Source organism: Marmota flaviventris, chromosome 10 (genome assembly GCF_047511675.1).
Source record: "Marmota flaviventris isolate mMarFla1 chromosome 10, mMarFla1.hap1, whole genome shotgun sequence".
Taxonomy (NCBI): domain Eukaryota; kingdom Metazoa; phylum Chordata; class Mammalia; order Rodentia; family Sciuridae; genus Marmota; species Marmota flaviventris.
Genome location: NC_092507.1, coordinates 90,176,746 through 90,193,334, shown reverse-complemented (window position 1 = coordinate 90,193,334; position 16,589 = coordinate 90,176,746). Strand labels below are relative to the sequence as shown.

Below are 16,589 nucleotides of genomic sequence, written 5' to 3'. Positions count from 1 at the left end.
AAGTACTATATGTAGCTTGTGAATTTATTTAGAAAATAATGTCAGGAAATTAAGAAGTAAATTTATTTGTAGTCTTTTTGTAATCAATGAGAACTTGGTGAAATTGAGTGGGTGCTGAATTTAAGGACATTCCCCAATAATGGTCCTTGGGAATTATTGATGTCCTCATCAGAGAGCAGCGGTGGGGGGTCCTATAGAGAAATCACTGAGCAGAGTCCAATGTCAGAGTTCCCTCAACTAGCTATGTAATCATGAAGAACTCTTGGAGCCTCAGATTCTTCATCTTTAAAGCTCAGATGCTGCCATTGCACGATCAATTCCCTCAGATTTTTGAGAGAATAAAATGACAAAGTGAAACAAAATAATTTGTAAATTTTAAAGCATATGGAAATACGAATCATTGGTATTGTTACTATTTTTCTTATTGCCATTTGTAATTAATTACCTAGATAATAAAATATAAATTAGAATAAATTCAGTAATTCAAATTTATATGGTAGAATGATTTCCACAATACGGGAAGTATAGCACTAGCAAATAAGTGTTAAATAATGTTTTCCAGGTTTTATAAATAATTGATTATGAATTTTAAAATGAAATTGTATAAAGATACTAATTATTAGGTAAAGGTACTAATATTATCTCAAGGAATAAATGAGCCCATTTCCCCATTTTATTCAATTATAAAATAATATGATAAATTATAACAATCACCCATCTAAGACACTCATCCAAAGGTAAAATACTATTATATTAAATAAAAATAAAAATAGAAAGTATATAATACTTAAGCTTTACATAACTTAGTAAATATTTTTAAATTTCTTTTATCCTTCACTACTTAATTTTTTCATAAATTGTTGAAACAGAATATGAAAACTATCTATAAGGTTATTTTTTAAAAAGTTTACATATGAGATATTTTTCAAAGCAAATTAGTTAAAAAATGTAGTATCTTTCTTAGTCAGTTTCACAAACCTAATCAGATGTGAATTAATAAGACCCAATGTTTTCTAGAGAATTCTATGATAAATTTAAGGCCTTCTTCTCCAGGAAAAAAAAATGTAAACTTTGGTAGAGTGATTATCAAACTTTTCTATGTAAAATTTGTACTTGAAAATATTTTAAGACATTTTTTGAAGGCAATTTTTAGACTTAGAAATTCTGATTTAGCAAGTTTGAAGTGAAATTCTAAAATCACTTCAAGAAATAATAGTGTAAGGAGTGGGTTCTGCCAATTTTTTATAATATACACAAAGAAAGTTTATGAGAGATTAGATTGGATAGATATTTTATAGAACATTGTACACAATTGCAAACACAAATTTTAAAAAGCTAGCATCCATAAAACAGTAATATATATATATAATTTTGAAGTGGTTGTGTATCTCATTAGTCTTTCCTAACTTCAACAGCTGTGCTGAATATTGGAACAAGAAATTAGTCTCCTGAATAGTGGATACAGCTGTTCGTATTTGAGATCTTAAAATTTTCTAGAAGTTCTTTTCATATTTTTTACTGGACTGTAAAATGCCATTGTTACCTAAGCGACTTAAGGCAGTAATATTTTTATTTCCATTAATAACAAAATAATTATTTTCCTCTGTTCTAGGGCTCACCAGGAGAACGTGGATCAGCAGGTACTGCTGGCCCAATTGGTTTGCCAGGGCGTCCGGGACCCCAAGGGCCCCCTGGTCCGGCTGGAGAAAAGGGTGCTCCTGTAAGTAATGTTGGGAAGAAAATACATTAAAATGCTACCTTGCACAAGTTATTGCTTTTTATTCAGGAATATTAGCTCTTCCTACCTGACTGTACTCTTCCTGTATATGTGCCTGGCATATAAAGACACCTCCTTTTATATTTATAATAGAGGAAATTTCAAATTCAATTAAATGGGTGACATTTTCCCACACTTTATGAAACCCTAGTATCTGTGAGGGAGTTGGATATTATTAAGTAAAAACTTCTCATTTTGCTCCTTTTTAAAAATAAAATTGGGAGTTTTGATTAAAACTAAACCTTGCTGCTTTTTATTAGAAAAGTGTGAACTTTTCACACCTGATATAACTTTAGTTTCAGTCATTTCTATAATCGTAAATGAATCCCATAGAAAGTGGCTGTATATTTGTAATTTGAGTTTTGATCTCAACTGAGTGAGATGCGAGGACTCTGACCAATTATTCAGGGTATATTTATGGTTTTAAAATTTGATATTTTAGTGATGAAGGACTTAGTGATTGAATTTATGGTTTTTTTTTTTAAATTTCTCCTTTACTTTTTTCCAGCTTTTGATTTAATCATAATTTTTTTGAAAGAGCATTCTCATTCTCAAGATTAAAATACAGCCTAATTCCATAAATGTAGATGAAAGGTGCTGGCTAAGATCTCTCAAAATATAAGTTTAATGCATTTGTATACCTGTAAGTCTCCACATCCACAATTCAATTATAGTTAATCCTCAGCTCTAGCAAATATATTACATTTATTGTCCACATATTTTCTCTCATTACTCTGTGATATCATTCAGAGTTTCTGACTTGGTGCTGCTGTAAGATAATATCACAGACTGGGGAGTTCATAATGAACAGATTTGGATAGCTTCATGGTTCTACAGGCTGGGAAAGGCAAGATTAAGGGGCCACATTTCACAAGAGCATCCATCTTACATCATCACACAGCAAAGAGAGTTTGACAGAGAGTAAAGGGGGACTGAACTCCCTTTTATAGCAAACCTAACCCTGTGATAATGAATCCTCCCCTGTGACAACATTGATTCCTTCATTCCACCCTCATGACACAATTACCTCTTGTTGGGCCCTACCTTTCAACATGGTGGCACTAGGATCAGCCTTCCATCACATGCTTTTGGGGCAAGCATTTGAATCACAGCAGTTTCAAAATAAAGCAGTTTTTTCCCCCTTCTCTTTTGCTTTCTTTTCCTTTGTTTGCTCTGCTTTCCTTTTATTTCCTTTTCATTCTTTATTTTCTTTCATCCATTCATTTATTCATTCATTCGTTTCTTCCTTCCTTTTTTATTTTGATCCCTGTAATCCACAATAATAAAAAACAGAAACATTTAATGATACCTGTGTTTAGAATTATGGGGTGGCAGAAAAAAACATTTCTAATATATGCTGAGAAATTTTCTTTAAGCCTTATATTTTAGAGTTGTCTCTGCATGGAGGAGATAAAAAAGAAACAGATTCAAGCCCTTTGATAAAAGTTCATTGAGAAATCTAGGTCACACATATCTTGGCATAATACAGTAAAGAATGCAGCTTTGGGATGTTCATTCCATTTTCTTTTATTCAACAAATAGCTATTGAGAAAAACTAACCATTAGACACTGTGTTAGGTAGTATTTTTATTTTTTTAGGGAGGTGTCTATTTAGGGACAGTAACAGAAAGTAATTCCAAAATGTTAGGTTAAAGGACACATAAATATTCATGCAAAGAACTAGTAAAAAGTGTTGGAAATATTGACCGAAATGTTAAGTGCATCCCTTATATTCCTTCCTTTTTCCAAATATAAGTTTTGTTTTTTAACTACCACTCAGTGGCTTTTGTTATAAAATGTTATGTAATTATCAGTAGGTGTAGACTTTCATGACAAAATGACAACATGGGTGGTATAGAAGTCAAGCACATTCCCACCCACCCAGCATCTTGGAAAGGAAAAAAGTGGAAAACAAGAGCCATGCATATCCACATGACCCACTTAGCAATAACTATGGCCCAATCTGCATCCCTTAATTATCAGAGTAGAAACTCATTCAGGTGGGCTAGAGAATGGTGCTAAAAACCTCTTCCAACTTACTGCATTGGTAGAAATATTTTGATAGGGATACTGATCCTTAAACCTATAACTGCATTGGGAGGTTATTACACATAAGAATACAGATAGGAAACTGAATTTTTTGTCTTTGTAAAATCCAGCTGTAGAAATAGAGGGAAGCTAGATTTCAAACACAGTGAAGTTACTGCATAAATGAATTAAATACTAGGAGTTAGAAGTTTTGGAAAAATTTGCTCCAAGTACTTATTACAGTATAAAGCATATATATATATGAAATTGCAGAGAAAAGGGTAAGGGCCAGTACTGTAAATCTATGACTCATTTAGAATAAGAGCAATATTTAAAACCATACTATTAGATTACCATATGAGGCAATGTTAAGAGAGAATAACAGAGAATTCATTCTATGGAAAATAATAATGGATGTAAAAGGATTCAGTAAGAGATAGAGTAAAACATCCATGAGTGATAAGAAAAAAAAAATGTGTGTATACATATCTCCAGAGGCATGCCATCAAATAGGCCATGAGAGAAGAGTTTCTTTTTGTTCAGTGCTTTAAAAGGTAAAGAATACTGAAAATAAAAAGAGCAAACAGAGGTACTGGGATTTGACCCATTGGACATTATGACCTTATTGTAAATGCAGTGGAGTTCAAGGAGAAAGTGGATTCAAGAGACTTGGAGTCAGTGCATGTGGATCACCTCAAGAAAGCTATGTAGCAATATGTAGGGTGAGCAGCAGATAGAAGTATTAGTAGGACTGAATACATTGCCTCCTCTTGTTATTGTGTTGTACACACATTTACCTCCTTCACTAGGAGTAAGAGTCAACTTAAAATTTAGGAAATTGAAGAAGTCGGAGCAGAAAAAGGCTACCAGCCTAAAGCTGATCAGAACTGGGGTGTACATTCATCTTTATCATTTATTTAGTTCATGATTTCTGACTAACATCAGAACTTCTTGGCCACAGGAAATCCGAGAGCTGAAACTCCAAATCTTGGTTCTTGTGTTCCAATGAAAGAAAATTTAAAGTTGGACACCAAAAATCATGCAAGAGAAATTTATTATAAGTGAAAGTGAGGTGAAAGTAAAGTAAAAGCAAAGTGAGTCTTAAAAGCAGAGAGCACTCTCAAAAGAGAGAGTAGACTGTCTCCAAGCAGAGAATAACAAAGGAGATAACCTTGTCTCCAAGTTATTACTGATAGATGTTTACCAGGAGAACTGGAGACCACCTTCTCTACTCTTTGATAGTCAGGTATTTAATCCCACCCTCACATTGGGAGGTGGAGTTTGTGACTTTAGTTGGTTCTCTCTGGAACTGTCATGGTGGCCATCCTATTTAGGGGGGCTTCATCTACAAGTCAATCCCATGTTAATGTGGGCACTGGGGTCAATAGCTGGTCAGAAGTTACCTTATTGTGACTGCACTGCTAAAAATATCTTCCTTTCAGAGAGTTAAAGACAGTTAGAGCCATAATTCCTAGCTTCACAACAATATCAATGGAGTCTGTAAAGAGTTAGTCCCATTAATCCGTATGTTTTGATGTATTTTCCCATTAGGTCTTTTGTTTTTGCTTGTTTTTTTTTTTTTTTTTTAATGAATTAACTTTGCTTTCTTCTCTAATTTGGAAGCAGTTTAAAAACCCTAATGTAATTTAAAGAACACTTGTGACCTTGCCTGCATTTCACTACTCATTGGTAGCTACTATCTAACACTGTTTCCTCATTTCTGAAAAGAAGATAATCACAGTATTTTGTGAGGATTAGGTGAAATTGTTGTTTTAAAGCATTTTGCAGATATTGATATGTTTTTAGTAAATAATCATTATTACTTACACCAGAGCAGAATGAGATAATGATCTCAAAATACATACATAAATTAACATTTGAATAAGTAGAGATAGATTTTGCAAATTGTGATTAAAGTTGAGGATGTGAATATAGGTTAAATATAAGACCAGGCCAATTACAGGGCATGAAAGAGTGCAACTCACTATCGGTTTTTAAGGTAAGATTTAGTATTTAATGTAACCAGAGGGGTATTAGTGGTGAAATAAAGACTGACTGCTTAAGGATAAATGGATGTTCCAGTAGTTGTGTAGGTGTCAGTCTAAGAGATGCATAAGGAGGAGAAGTGATGTCATTGTGAGGAACTGTGAGTGGTAAATCTAAATTTAGAGTGCCGTAGATTGCGGAAGGATTTTTCTCAACTTCACACAGACAAGGAACAGAAGAAATAGATAGCAAGAGACTCCAGGCTGGAGATTACATGTGCTATAATGAAGGCAGATGAAGATAAATTCATCTTAATTTGCAGTCGCCCTTGTACAAAATAATTAACTTTATGATTTAAAGTTAGCAGGGGAATCCAAATTAAAAGGAAATATCTAACTTGGCTTTTGAGTTTGAAGTAGTGAAGTTTAGTAAAAGCAACACAGCACATTTTATGAGTATAGATAGGTTTGAAATATAATATTTTATTGAGGGATTTTTTTTAAAAAGTCCTCAGAGTGATGTGAGAAGTATGTTCTATAATAAGTTTGTCACACATTTTGAAAACAAGAACATATAAAAAAAAGTATCAACAAGTTACCTTTGTTTAATAGTTATTTTATTTTAGTTGTCATTAATTAATTAATTATATATGGTTGCATCAGAAGTAGAAGCCACCAGTAAGCTGGGTCTTTCTCTTAGGAACAGCAACAAGTAATTGACCTAAGAAATTATGTAGTATGATCTGATTTGTTCTCTGGTTACAATGTAGAGCATGGTTTGAAAGGAAGTAAAAATGAATGTAGGGAAAAGCAGTGCCTTGTTTAAGTAATTTAGACCAAGGACACTGGTATTTAGAATTCAAGAGTCAGTGACAGAGATAAAATGGAGAATAGATAACTAGGAGGGCTGGTGGTATAGCTCAATGGTATAGTGTTTGCTAACATGCAAGGCACCAAGTTTGATCCCCAGCACTAGGTGGGACTAACTGGGAGACAAAGCAGATAAAAGTCAGTATAAAGGGCAAGAGTTGGATGGTGGGGGAAGTTTGGAGAGGTGGGCAATGTGTAGGCTGGACCTAATAACCTGTAGATAGCCAGCTGGTATAAAAAGTGAAAAGGGAATCACTGAATATAATTGAGAATACAGTGTTATGCAAAACCTATGAAAGTTTGACTTTTAGGAAGTAAAATATTTTAAACTCTGAAAGGATGTTTTCTGGAAAGCAGAGGTAGTTTTTATTATTAAGACTTTTTTTTAATTACACAATGTAGGTAAATGAATGTCCCTGTCAAAAACAAACAAAAATAAAAGTAGGAAAAACTAGCATCCTTGTCATTTTGAATTAGGAAAAGCAGCTGAATTAAAATACCAAAATCCAGAAAATCCATGACAGATGTGTTAAAATAGGAAAGAGTTACATCTAAAGCCTATTGTGAAGTTGGACATAGAAGGAAGTGGATTTTATGATTTTTTTAAAGCCTTATATCTTCTGTATAGCTACTTCAGTGACACTAAAGAGGAGTTGAGGTTCAGCAAGTTTTCACAAACATCAGGCATCGGATCCGACTTGCCAGTACTTACTTAGAAACTATGTGTCTGAAAGAAAAATTTCTCAGTTGAATCATAATTACTTCTGTGGACCAACGCTGAGATTCATAAATAATTTAAAAGGCTAAGTCATAAAACGATATAGGGATCTTTTATGTATGTTATCATTTGCTGCTTGAAATTTTTTTTCCTTAGAAACATTAAACAATTTCCTTGTCAAGTATAGGAACTAGGTTATATCTAGATTATATATATATATATATATATATATATATATATATATATATATATATATATGTATATATATATATATAAATTGTAGCTGCACTTAAAAATTGTAGCACACAGCTAGTTGTTAGGTTTGTTACAACAAATTAATGATCTGTTTGATTTTCAATACAGGGAGAAAAAGGTCCCCAAGGCCCTGCAGGGAGAGATGGAATACAGGGCCCCGTGGGTCTCCCAGGACCTGCTGGTCCTGCTGGCTCCCCTGGTGAAGATGGAGACAAGGTCAGTGTCCAATATTTTGTACAACTTGTTTGAAAGTTTAATTTTTTTCTCAAATATTTTATAATTAGTCTAAGATTGGATGACAGGTGGAAGGTAACCTTTATCAAATTTTACCATACCTTTCACATGTTGGAAAGTTTTATTTTAGAGGTTGAAAGCTAGTATATCTTCCATAAAACAGTATGTGGGATACAAATAGGAAAATGAAATAAGAGAAAAGTGGCAGTAAGAAAAAATAGTAGGTGCCAACTACTGTTTATTTTAAAAAATGTTTCTGAAATGAATGCAAAATAAAAATAATTACCTGCATATGTTTAGCACTTACATCTTAGATATTATATAGTAAGATTTAAGAGTTATATACTGAATTGACAATTATATGCTCTCTTACTAATATATAAGTGAAGACTTTAAGCTTTTTATTCCAAATGCAAAGTTGTGTTTGAATTTAATAGATTTTCTAATATTATTCTAAAATGCTATAGAAAATTTGTGAAACAGCACTACTTTGAATATGTGCATTATCTTACTATTTGAAAAACTAGGAGAAAAGCACTTTTTGATTAATGTTATTTGTCTCTGCACCAATGTGTTTCCATTATCATTTTACAGTGGGATATTTGAGACAAAATCAATTTTTTAAATTCTAAATCCAGTTGCAATATTTCTCCATGTTAATCTGACATTTGTCTATATGTTAGTCAAAACTACAAAGCTAGACACACAGATCCTAGGATTATGCATCTTAAACAGTGATGTTAAATGCTAACATGGAATTGGGTTAAAGATAAAATGTAATAATTCAATGATAATGATAATAATGCGATGCAAGTTACGATGTTACAAATAAACTGTCACTTAACTCTCTCAAATACAGGGTGAAATTGGTGAACCAGGACAAAAAGGCAGCAAGGGGGACAAAGGAGAAAACGTGAGTTTCCAGCTGCTTATTTCCAGGGTTCATTTAACAGCTTTTACTGTTTACCATGGATAGTTTCCCATAATACTATTTACTTACCTAGCCAAATGTTATAATATCAATACTTTATTACCTTTGTGTTATATCATTCCATAATGCTGTACAATTCTGTGAGGTCTTCTGCTTATGTCATTAAGTCCAGTATGATATTTGTAGGTTATTTTTAAATTCCACTCTAGCAATGAAAGAGTACTGTAATGCAATAGCCAGCCTGCTTTTCCATATGGGAAATACTATGCAAACATATGCCAAATTAAATACCATTTCTGTGGTCTTTACCTGTATATAAATTGATAAATCTGTTTCCATATATTCTAAGTGCTTATTTTGGAATATTTTTCTTAACAAATCATGAAGCTGGTGAAAGAATTTCTGTTGTGTGGCCAAATGGTGTGTTCATTCTTGCCTCTAGGCCTTTTTTTATTCACTGTTTACCAGTTTAAATCCTATTCGAATTATATTTTTTTAAATTTCCCTTCTTCTTAGATTAAGTAAGGTAAGTGATAATATCTCATGTACTTTCCCTCTGCATTTATTCATTAATTCATGCTCTTTAAAGAGCTTCTACAGACATCTAGTTCTTATTTTCCTCTTTTTCTTTCTTTAAGTGTTCCATATTCTGCAATAAGAAGGCAAGTTGGGGAAGTGCAGAGTAATGTTCTACATTTGTTATTTTTTCAACTAGTATAGAAGTTTACATAACATTCTAGAAATTATATTCTAATAAGCCATGACTCTGTCCTGTGACCCATTTATCATTCTGATGCTTTTCATGTTTCAATTATTGCATACCTTAAAACATAACTTTGAACAAAGACTTTTTTTCTTTTTAGAATTGATTCTTAAACTGAATAGTCACCAAATCCAGTGATGAATGGTCCTAACTAAAGAGAATAATTTGTATCAAAACAAAAACAGCTTTTAGATAATGCAATATTTAACCCATTGTGAGCCCTTCATGTGTTTCTCTATCAGTACAAGACAACCTTAATGAGTGATGGGCAACGTTGATCTTCTGGATCTATGCTGTACAAGTATCACAGGAAATTGTGTATGGAAACCATATGCCTAAGAGTGATCAGTTGCTATTGGATATAAATTAAAAGTTCTATTTTAGTAAATTACCTTTTCTTAGGTTTTTACGTATCTTAAAGATATGTAAATACAATTTGTCTAATTAAAAAACCTTATGTGATTTCCAGAAGCCATGTTTGAAAGGTTTTATTTCCTCCTTAAAGCTATAATTAAATATGACTGGATGACTATAATCCAGCAGTTCTGAAATATTTTTGTCTCAGGACCCTTGTAGATTTAAACACTTTTTAAGAATGCCAAAAAGCTGTGCTCCATGTGGATTATTATACTATGAATTAAACTGAGAAATTTTAAATACTTACATATTGATTCATTAAAATTAAGAATAATAATCCCCAGGTGGTTTTAATAAAATATAGCTATATTTCCCCCCCAAAAAATATATAGTACAAAGAATAGCGATGCCTCATATTTGGGGGGTCTAGATTAATAGAAGAACCTATATCCTCAAATGTGCTTCTCACTGCAGTCTGTAATGATAGGTTGTTCTGGTTGAAATCCAGGCTCACATATATATGAAGTTGGAAAGGCAAGAGTGTTTTGAAATCTTTTTTCAGATGATTTGGTGTATTTTTGATTCTACCTCAACATTTGATAAATCATAACTTTTCTTAAGTTCAATTGTGGTATGGAATCTGCTATCAAAGCAGTGAGCTCCTTGTGCTATTACATTTTTATTTGTCTACCTTGCACTTTGAATGACTCTTTTCCTCATATATAATTTTATATCATCCTGCAATGATCATTTGAAAATTATTGGTTGACTAAGTAAGATCTTTAATGTGTTAACACATTACTTTATACAATATCAATAACATAAGAAAATGATTTCAGATTGGGCAGCAGTGAGGCCTGAAATGGCAGATATAAGATTTCAGAATTCTAATTTTGCTTGAAAATTTCAATGTTATCTTTGATGCATTTATAAATACTGTCAGTTTTTTTTAATTCACAAACTTTCTTTATTTTCATCACATCTCTGCCAAATTCCCAAGTTAAGTAATTACAGTCTTACTGTCTGTCTTGTCTTTTAAGTAAAAATAGTATTCCATATAAAAAGTACTGCCTCAGCATCAAATCAAACTACAGTCCAAGTGCCTTTTTGAAAGAGGCGTTGTACTTCAATATATAACAATAGAACTTTTTCCTTTAGTTTGGTCCTATGAATATCAAAGGACATGTGCTATTTTTTATGTGTTATTCCTGACAAAAGAAAGTCAATATTTAATAAAATGAAGGATGATTCATACTTCACCAAGAACATAAACATCATTTTATGACAGAGTTCAGGACTATGAAAATATAGTTATTGCTTTTATAATTTGTAGCTATTGACATGATGATTGTTAAAGTCATCAGCAGTTTTATCATCATTAGTGCATCATTACTGCAAATGCCTAGATTGTATAAAAGATAACATTGTAGTGTTTTTATATGAAGAATTTTGAACTGGAAGAAACTCAAATGGTCTCAAATACCCTCAGTGGTTTGTAGACAACATTTTTGGAATCTTTGCTGTAAGCAATCTTCCCCAAAGGTGGTAACCATATAATAGAAATGAATTCAATGACTCTTGATTGCTTTCATATCTTTTATAGAGCCTGACTAGTTTTAATGCAAGAAAATAAGATAGCAAGGACATATCTATGCAAGTAAGGCTCATAATGCCTTTGGAATCTATTGCTCAAAATAAAGAGTCCAATATACTTGATATATAATACCAAGTTTGTGTGTGTACACATATTAGAAGTTTGAAATTTTCATGTATCTAAATTACATACTATCTCTAGGGAATCTTCAGAATTCTCATGTTCTGTTAGAAGATACTACATAGACAAATTTTTCATGTGCTATTCCTGACCCATACGTTTTCACTAAAGAAATCTGGTATTGTGAAAAAATTTTAATGTGAACCTTCAACTTGATGTATATTAGTGTACAAATCTATTTTTTACATATCTACTACCTATAGATGAGAAGGCTTTCAATAAGTGTCAATTTAAAATTGATTCAAAATATGAAATTATGGATCTCCAAGGAGTAAAATAAGCAGCAGTTGACAGTTCTAAGAGTGAAAATTTTCTGAGTAATGTTGCTGTTTGTCCAAAGGGTGTAGAGAGGTTTAATAGACCTTGATCAGTCAAAGGTTTTGCTTTTATATTGCAAAGGTTTTGGTTTATATAGGATTTTCTGGCTTCAGTTTTAAATTTACTGGTCTTTATCTATCTCAGGGTCCTCCTGGTCCTCCAGGTCTTCAAGGACCAGTTGGTGCCCCAGGAATTGCTGTAAGTATTCCATTTTGTTGAACCAAGATCTCATTCGTGAAATTTATGAAATGTCACATAATCCAATGATTTTTTTGTGTGGTAATGTTTTATTTGTATGTTTGACCCTGACTCACAGTCAATTTTTGTATGGTAATAAGTTCTATTTGTATGTTTGATATTGGTCATGTTTAAATTATATTGCATAGCTAACCAAGCTTATCTTTAGAACAAGAAAACGTGACTTCCTTTCAACCTAGACTATAACTAGTTGAAAATAACTTAATGTGTAATAAATTTTTCAATGTTAAAAAGCTTTTGCTTCATTTGTATATATGATCAACTCACAATCAGCAGTACTCCAGAAACATGAAATGTTAGCAACATGAACAATGACACGTTTGTAGCAAATAGTGGGAATTTAGTTTACATTTTACTTTGGTTATTCTCAAATATATCAGCTTTGAACAAATTGCAATGGAGACATTTTATGACTCGTATCATAATGGTTGTCCAATTCATGATTATTTTCCTTGCTGCTCCCTAGGGAGGCGATGGAGAACCAGGTCCCAGAGGACAGCAGGGGATGTTTGGGCAGAAAGGTGATGAGGGTGCAAGAGGTTTCCCTGGACCGCCTGGTCCCATAGGTCTTCAGGTAAGTGGTTCTCTGATTGTTTACTCCATCATTTCCACCTGGTTCATATGTCAGGTTCACCTAGTGGAGGCGAGAAAAGCATCTTTCCTTGTTTCTATGTAAGAACAATATTTAACTATAATGATTATTTTACTCTTATATATATCTGAACTTCAACTGCCTTTTACCAAGTATTCTTAATTTTTCTGAACATGTATCAGCCTGATTCCTGCTTTTGCAGTACATTTAGCCCTTAGGCAAAATACCTCAGATATTATAACCCCTTTTTTTCATTCCTATATTTTTTTTTTAAAAAATGAACTACGTGTGTATGAGTCTGATAATTAAAGGTAAGACATTAGAATGGTTTTTCTTGGGTCTTATAGCAGAAATTTTAATAATTCAGGTAACAGCAAACATTCAAAAGTATTAAGAGAAATAGCACACTGCCAACAAATAGTAAGATAAACAATAATAGATTAATAGTAAACCAATTAATTTTTTTTAATTAAAATAATTTGTGTTTTATGAAGCATATCTTGGAAGGAAATATTATATTGCAAGACACTGTAGATGAGAAATTTTTATTTCTGTAGTATAGATCTTACAACTGGACTCTTGGCCTTCTCTGTTCTAAGTATGATTCGCTTTCCACCTGATGTTCACTGATCCCTATAAACTTTGCAACCATCTGGTCTTTTTCCCCTTACTTATTCTATACTTACTATTCTCTACATATCTAGTGATTCCTTGTAAGATTGTAAAGATGTTTTAAATGGAATTTAGGTAATGTGGATGTTGCTTGTGCTTAATTAGCAATATTAGAAATGATACATTAAGTCATCTGGCTCACTGTACCTAAGAATTTGTGAAGTCATAAAAAAGTATATGCAAGTGAAATTTGTATATATTTAATCATCTTTATTTTCCTAAATAAAATCGTAAAAGGATTTTGGTATTAAATAGCTTGTTATGTACATAGTTGTACAAATTACATCCTGTCACATAATAATTTTTAATGTAATTATTACTGTTAAAATAGGGTTTTTTTTACTAGTTAACATGATATCCTAATTTTCTGCTTCATTTTAATGACAAAGTTTTTTTATGCTTGAAAAGTACAAAGCTTTACTTTCATATTTGTTGTGTTTGACATTTTTATAGTTGTAAATAAATAGTCATGAGTACTACTTACAGTATGTGTGAGAAGTACACATATTTTAAAACAAGAAAGCATTAAAACAAGATCGCCAATGGATGTGCTACTATTCAATTTCTCTTTTTGTCATGTATGTGATTACTCTGAATTCTATAAGGTTGTAATTTAGGAACTTGGCTCTCATGGTTAAAAAAACGTTGCCTTGTAGTTTATATTTATAAAATTGCCACTATTTGCTGCAATAGAAATTATCACCTTTTTCACGAAATAAGAAAAAAGTGTTCCTTGGTGAGGATGACTCAAGAAATCAATTTATTAAAAAATTGTTCATATTGTCCCATAACTACATCTTTAAATAGGGATATTGAAAAGATGCTAATGTAGTTAATATGTACACAATTACATCTATCCTTTAATTGATTCTTCATAGAGATAGGAGCAATCACAATAGACATAAATAATAATAATCTAGTATTTGAATAAAATTACTGAAATTGATATTTACTATTTATCTGCATATGAAGAGAAAGAGAGTGGTTTTTTTTTTTTTTTTTTTTTTTTTTGTTTTGTTTTTTTGTTTTTTTTTTTTTTGTGTGTGTGTGTTTCAGAGAGAGAGTTTTTGACCTAAATTAATTTTTGGTGTTTCACTGAAGTGGCACATGATTTTAAATTCACAAACCCTACAATAAAACCTCTCCATGCATAAATCACTCCCTAGGAGAAAGTTAGGACATATGAAAACTGATTATCACTAGAATACCATTAAGCACATTTAGTTACTTGCTGAAAGAGAATTTTGCTTATTATATCTCTATTAATTTCAACAATAAAAATATTACATCTTAACTCAAATTATAATACAACTTAATTTAAAATATTTTGATTTTTTTTTATTTGGAGGTTTCTGTTGAACTGATCATAAGCCTAAAATAAGATGACAATATAAAATGTACTTGCAAGAGACAAAAAACTATTGACATATTTATGTAACATTAAATATGGGGATTCTCAATCAAATGTACTATATATTAAAATTATGTATAAACTTGGACTAAAGATAAAGAATGTGACTTAATTTTTGTAATGTTTTTAAGAACTTTACATTTATGTTGCAGTACATACTTCTTAAGAAAATTGTCTTAAAGTGAAATATTTGTTTCATCTGTGTTAAACTTTACTTGCATTTTTAAGTATTTAAGTTATTGTACTGCATAAATGAAATGGAGCGTCTGAAGTTGACGACCTTTGAATCTAACATTTTAGTAATCTGCCCCTGGTAATTCTGCATAGAGTACTAAGAAACAATACGTGGTTACTTCTTTGTAAAAAACTTAAATATTAATTCTAGACACTGTCTTCAGAGCATGGTAACAGCTTAGGAAGCACATATAGCAGTCTATTTTCTTAGATATCTTACTAACATTTGAGGGAAACAAATTAAATCAGTATATATATGACTGGCCATTATAAGTCAGTAATTAAGTTTTACACATAAAATGAATATATACCATATTTTAAAAGTTTACAGATATATTCAGTAATGTACTCTTTCCTGCGGGTCATGTGGAATTAGCAGGTCATAAAAACAATTTCAGGGTTATTACCTGCATTTAAAAAATGAGATAGAACAGGATATGGTAAAATAGAATAAAAATTTCAAAGGTCATTATCTATCAAAATGGTGAACATTGCTTTTTGAAATTCATGGTTCAGCTACTTTGCACATGTTTGCATGTGTGAGGATTATAATTAAATATTATTGTGGGTCAGGGTCAAATAATTTGCAACCATGGCAGTACCGCACCAAAATCAATCATTTCATTAAAATACCAGCATTTATTTAGATCTTTAGCATTGTTTATATTTTTTGTTAGTTAGAATACATCTGAAATACCATAGTAAAAACATTAAACATAAATTTTGTGGATGCTGGAGGAAGAGGTCAGTGGTAGCATGATTGCCTACCATGTGTAAAGCCCTGAGATTGATCACCAACACTAAACAGCAAAACAAACAACAAACAAATCCATGTTTGAAATGCAAATATTGTATACAAATGACTTTATCACCAAAAAGTTTAAAAATGAAAATAATTTATAATCTTACAATTGAAAACTTACCATAAATTTCTGTCCAACAACTATTATACCTATTTCACATACATATTCTACAGTTAAATTTATACCATGTATCTTCATTGGTATTTGGCTTTATTATTATATATAGTATTCATGTTTAGAATATTAGTATCAAATTAACAGTAGTATAATATTCTATCAGTTTGTTTATGTAGCTATTTTTCCTGAGATTAAACATTTTAAATAATAGAGAATTTCCAATATCACAGTCAGTATTACAAGAAACTTTTTTTTTTGGCTTGTTTCTTTTGATTTGCTTGCTTTCTTAGGTTTCATGCTTTCACCATTTATTCAACAGTATTTTTTGAGATCTTAGTTTTTGTTTGTTTCTTTGTTTGGCCTCTGCCAGTTCTAAGGAAGAAAATAATTGACACTGCCCAAAAGTAGGCCAAGATTATAAGTATGTAGAGAAGTCACACAGTAATGTATATAGGTATACAATTCAAGTACACACAAGTACTGTTGTGATAA

The 16,589-nt window shown here is 31.6% G+C and overlaps 1 protein-coding gene across 3 annotated transcripts in view; it reads left to right on the top strand.

Annotated features, from left to right (window-relative positions):
- Col11a1 (collagen type XI alpha 1 chain) overlaps positions 1–16,589 on the top strand; it is a 210,341-nt gene that overhangs the window by 153,186 nt on the left and 40,566 nt on the right. For all 3 annotated transcript variants that reach the window (XM_027943110.2, XM_027943108.2, XM_027943109.2), the window contains 5 exons: positions 1,613–1,720; positions 7,742–7,849; positions 8,727–8,780; positions 12,155–12,208; positions 12,735–12,842. In XM_027943110.2, coding sequence (XP_027798911.1) covers positions 1,613–1,720; positions 7,742–7,849; positions 8,727–8,780; positions 12,155–12,208; positions 12,735–12,842 — 432 coding nt within the window. The remainder of the gene's footprint in view (positions 1–1,612; positions 1,721–7,741; positions 7,850–8,726; positions 8,781–12,154; positions 12,209–12,734; positions 12,843–16,589) is intronic.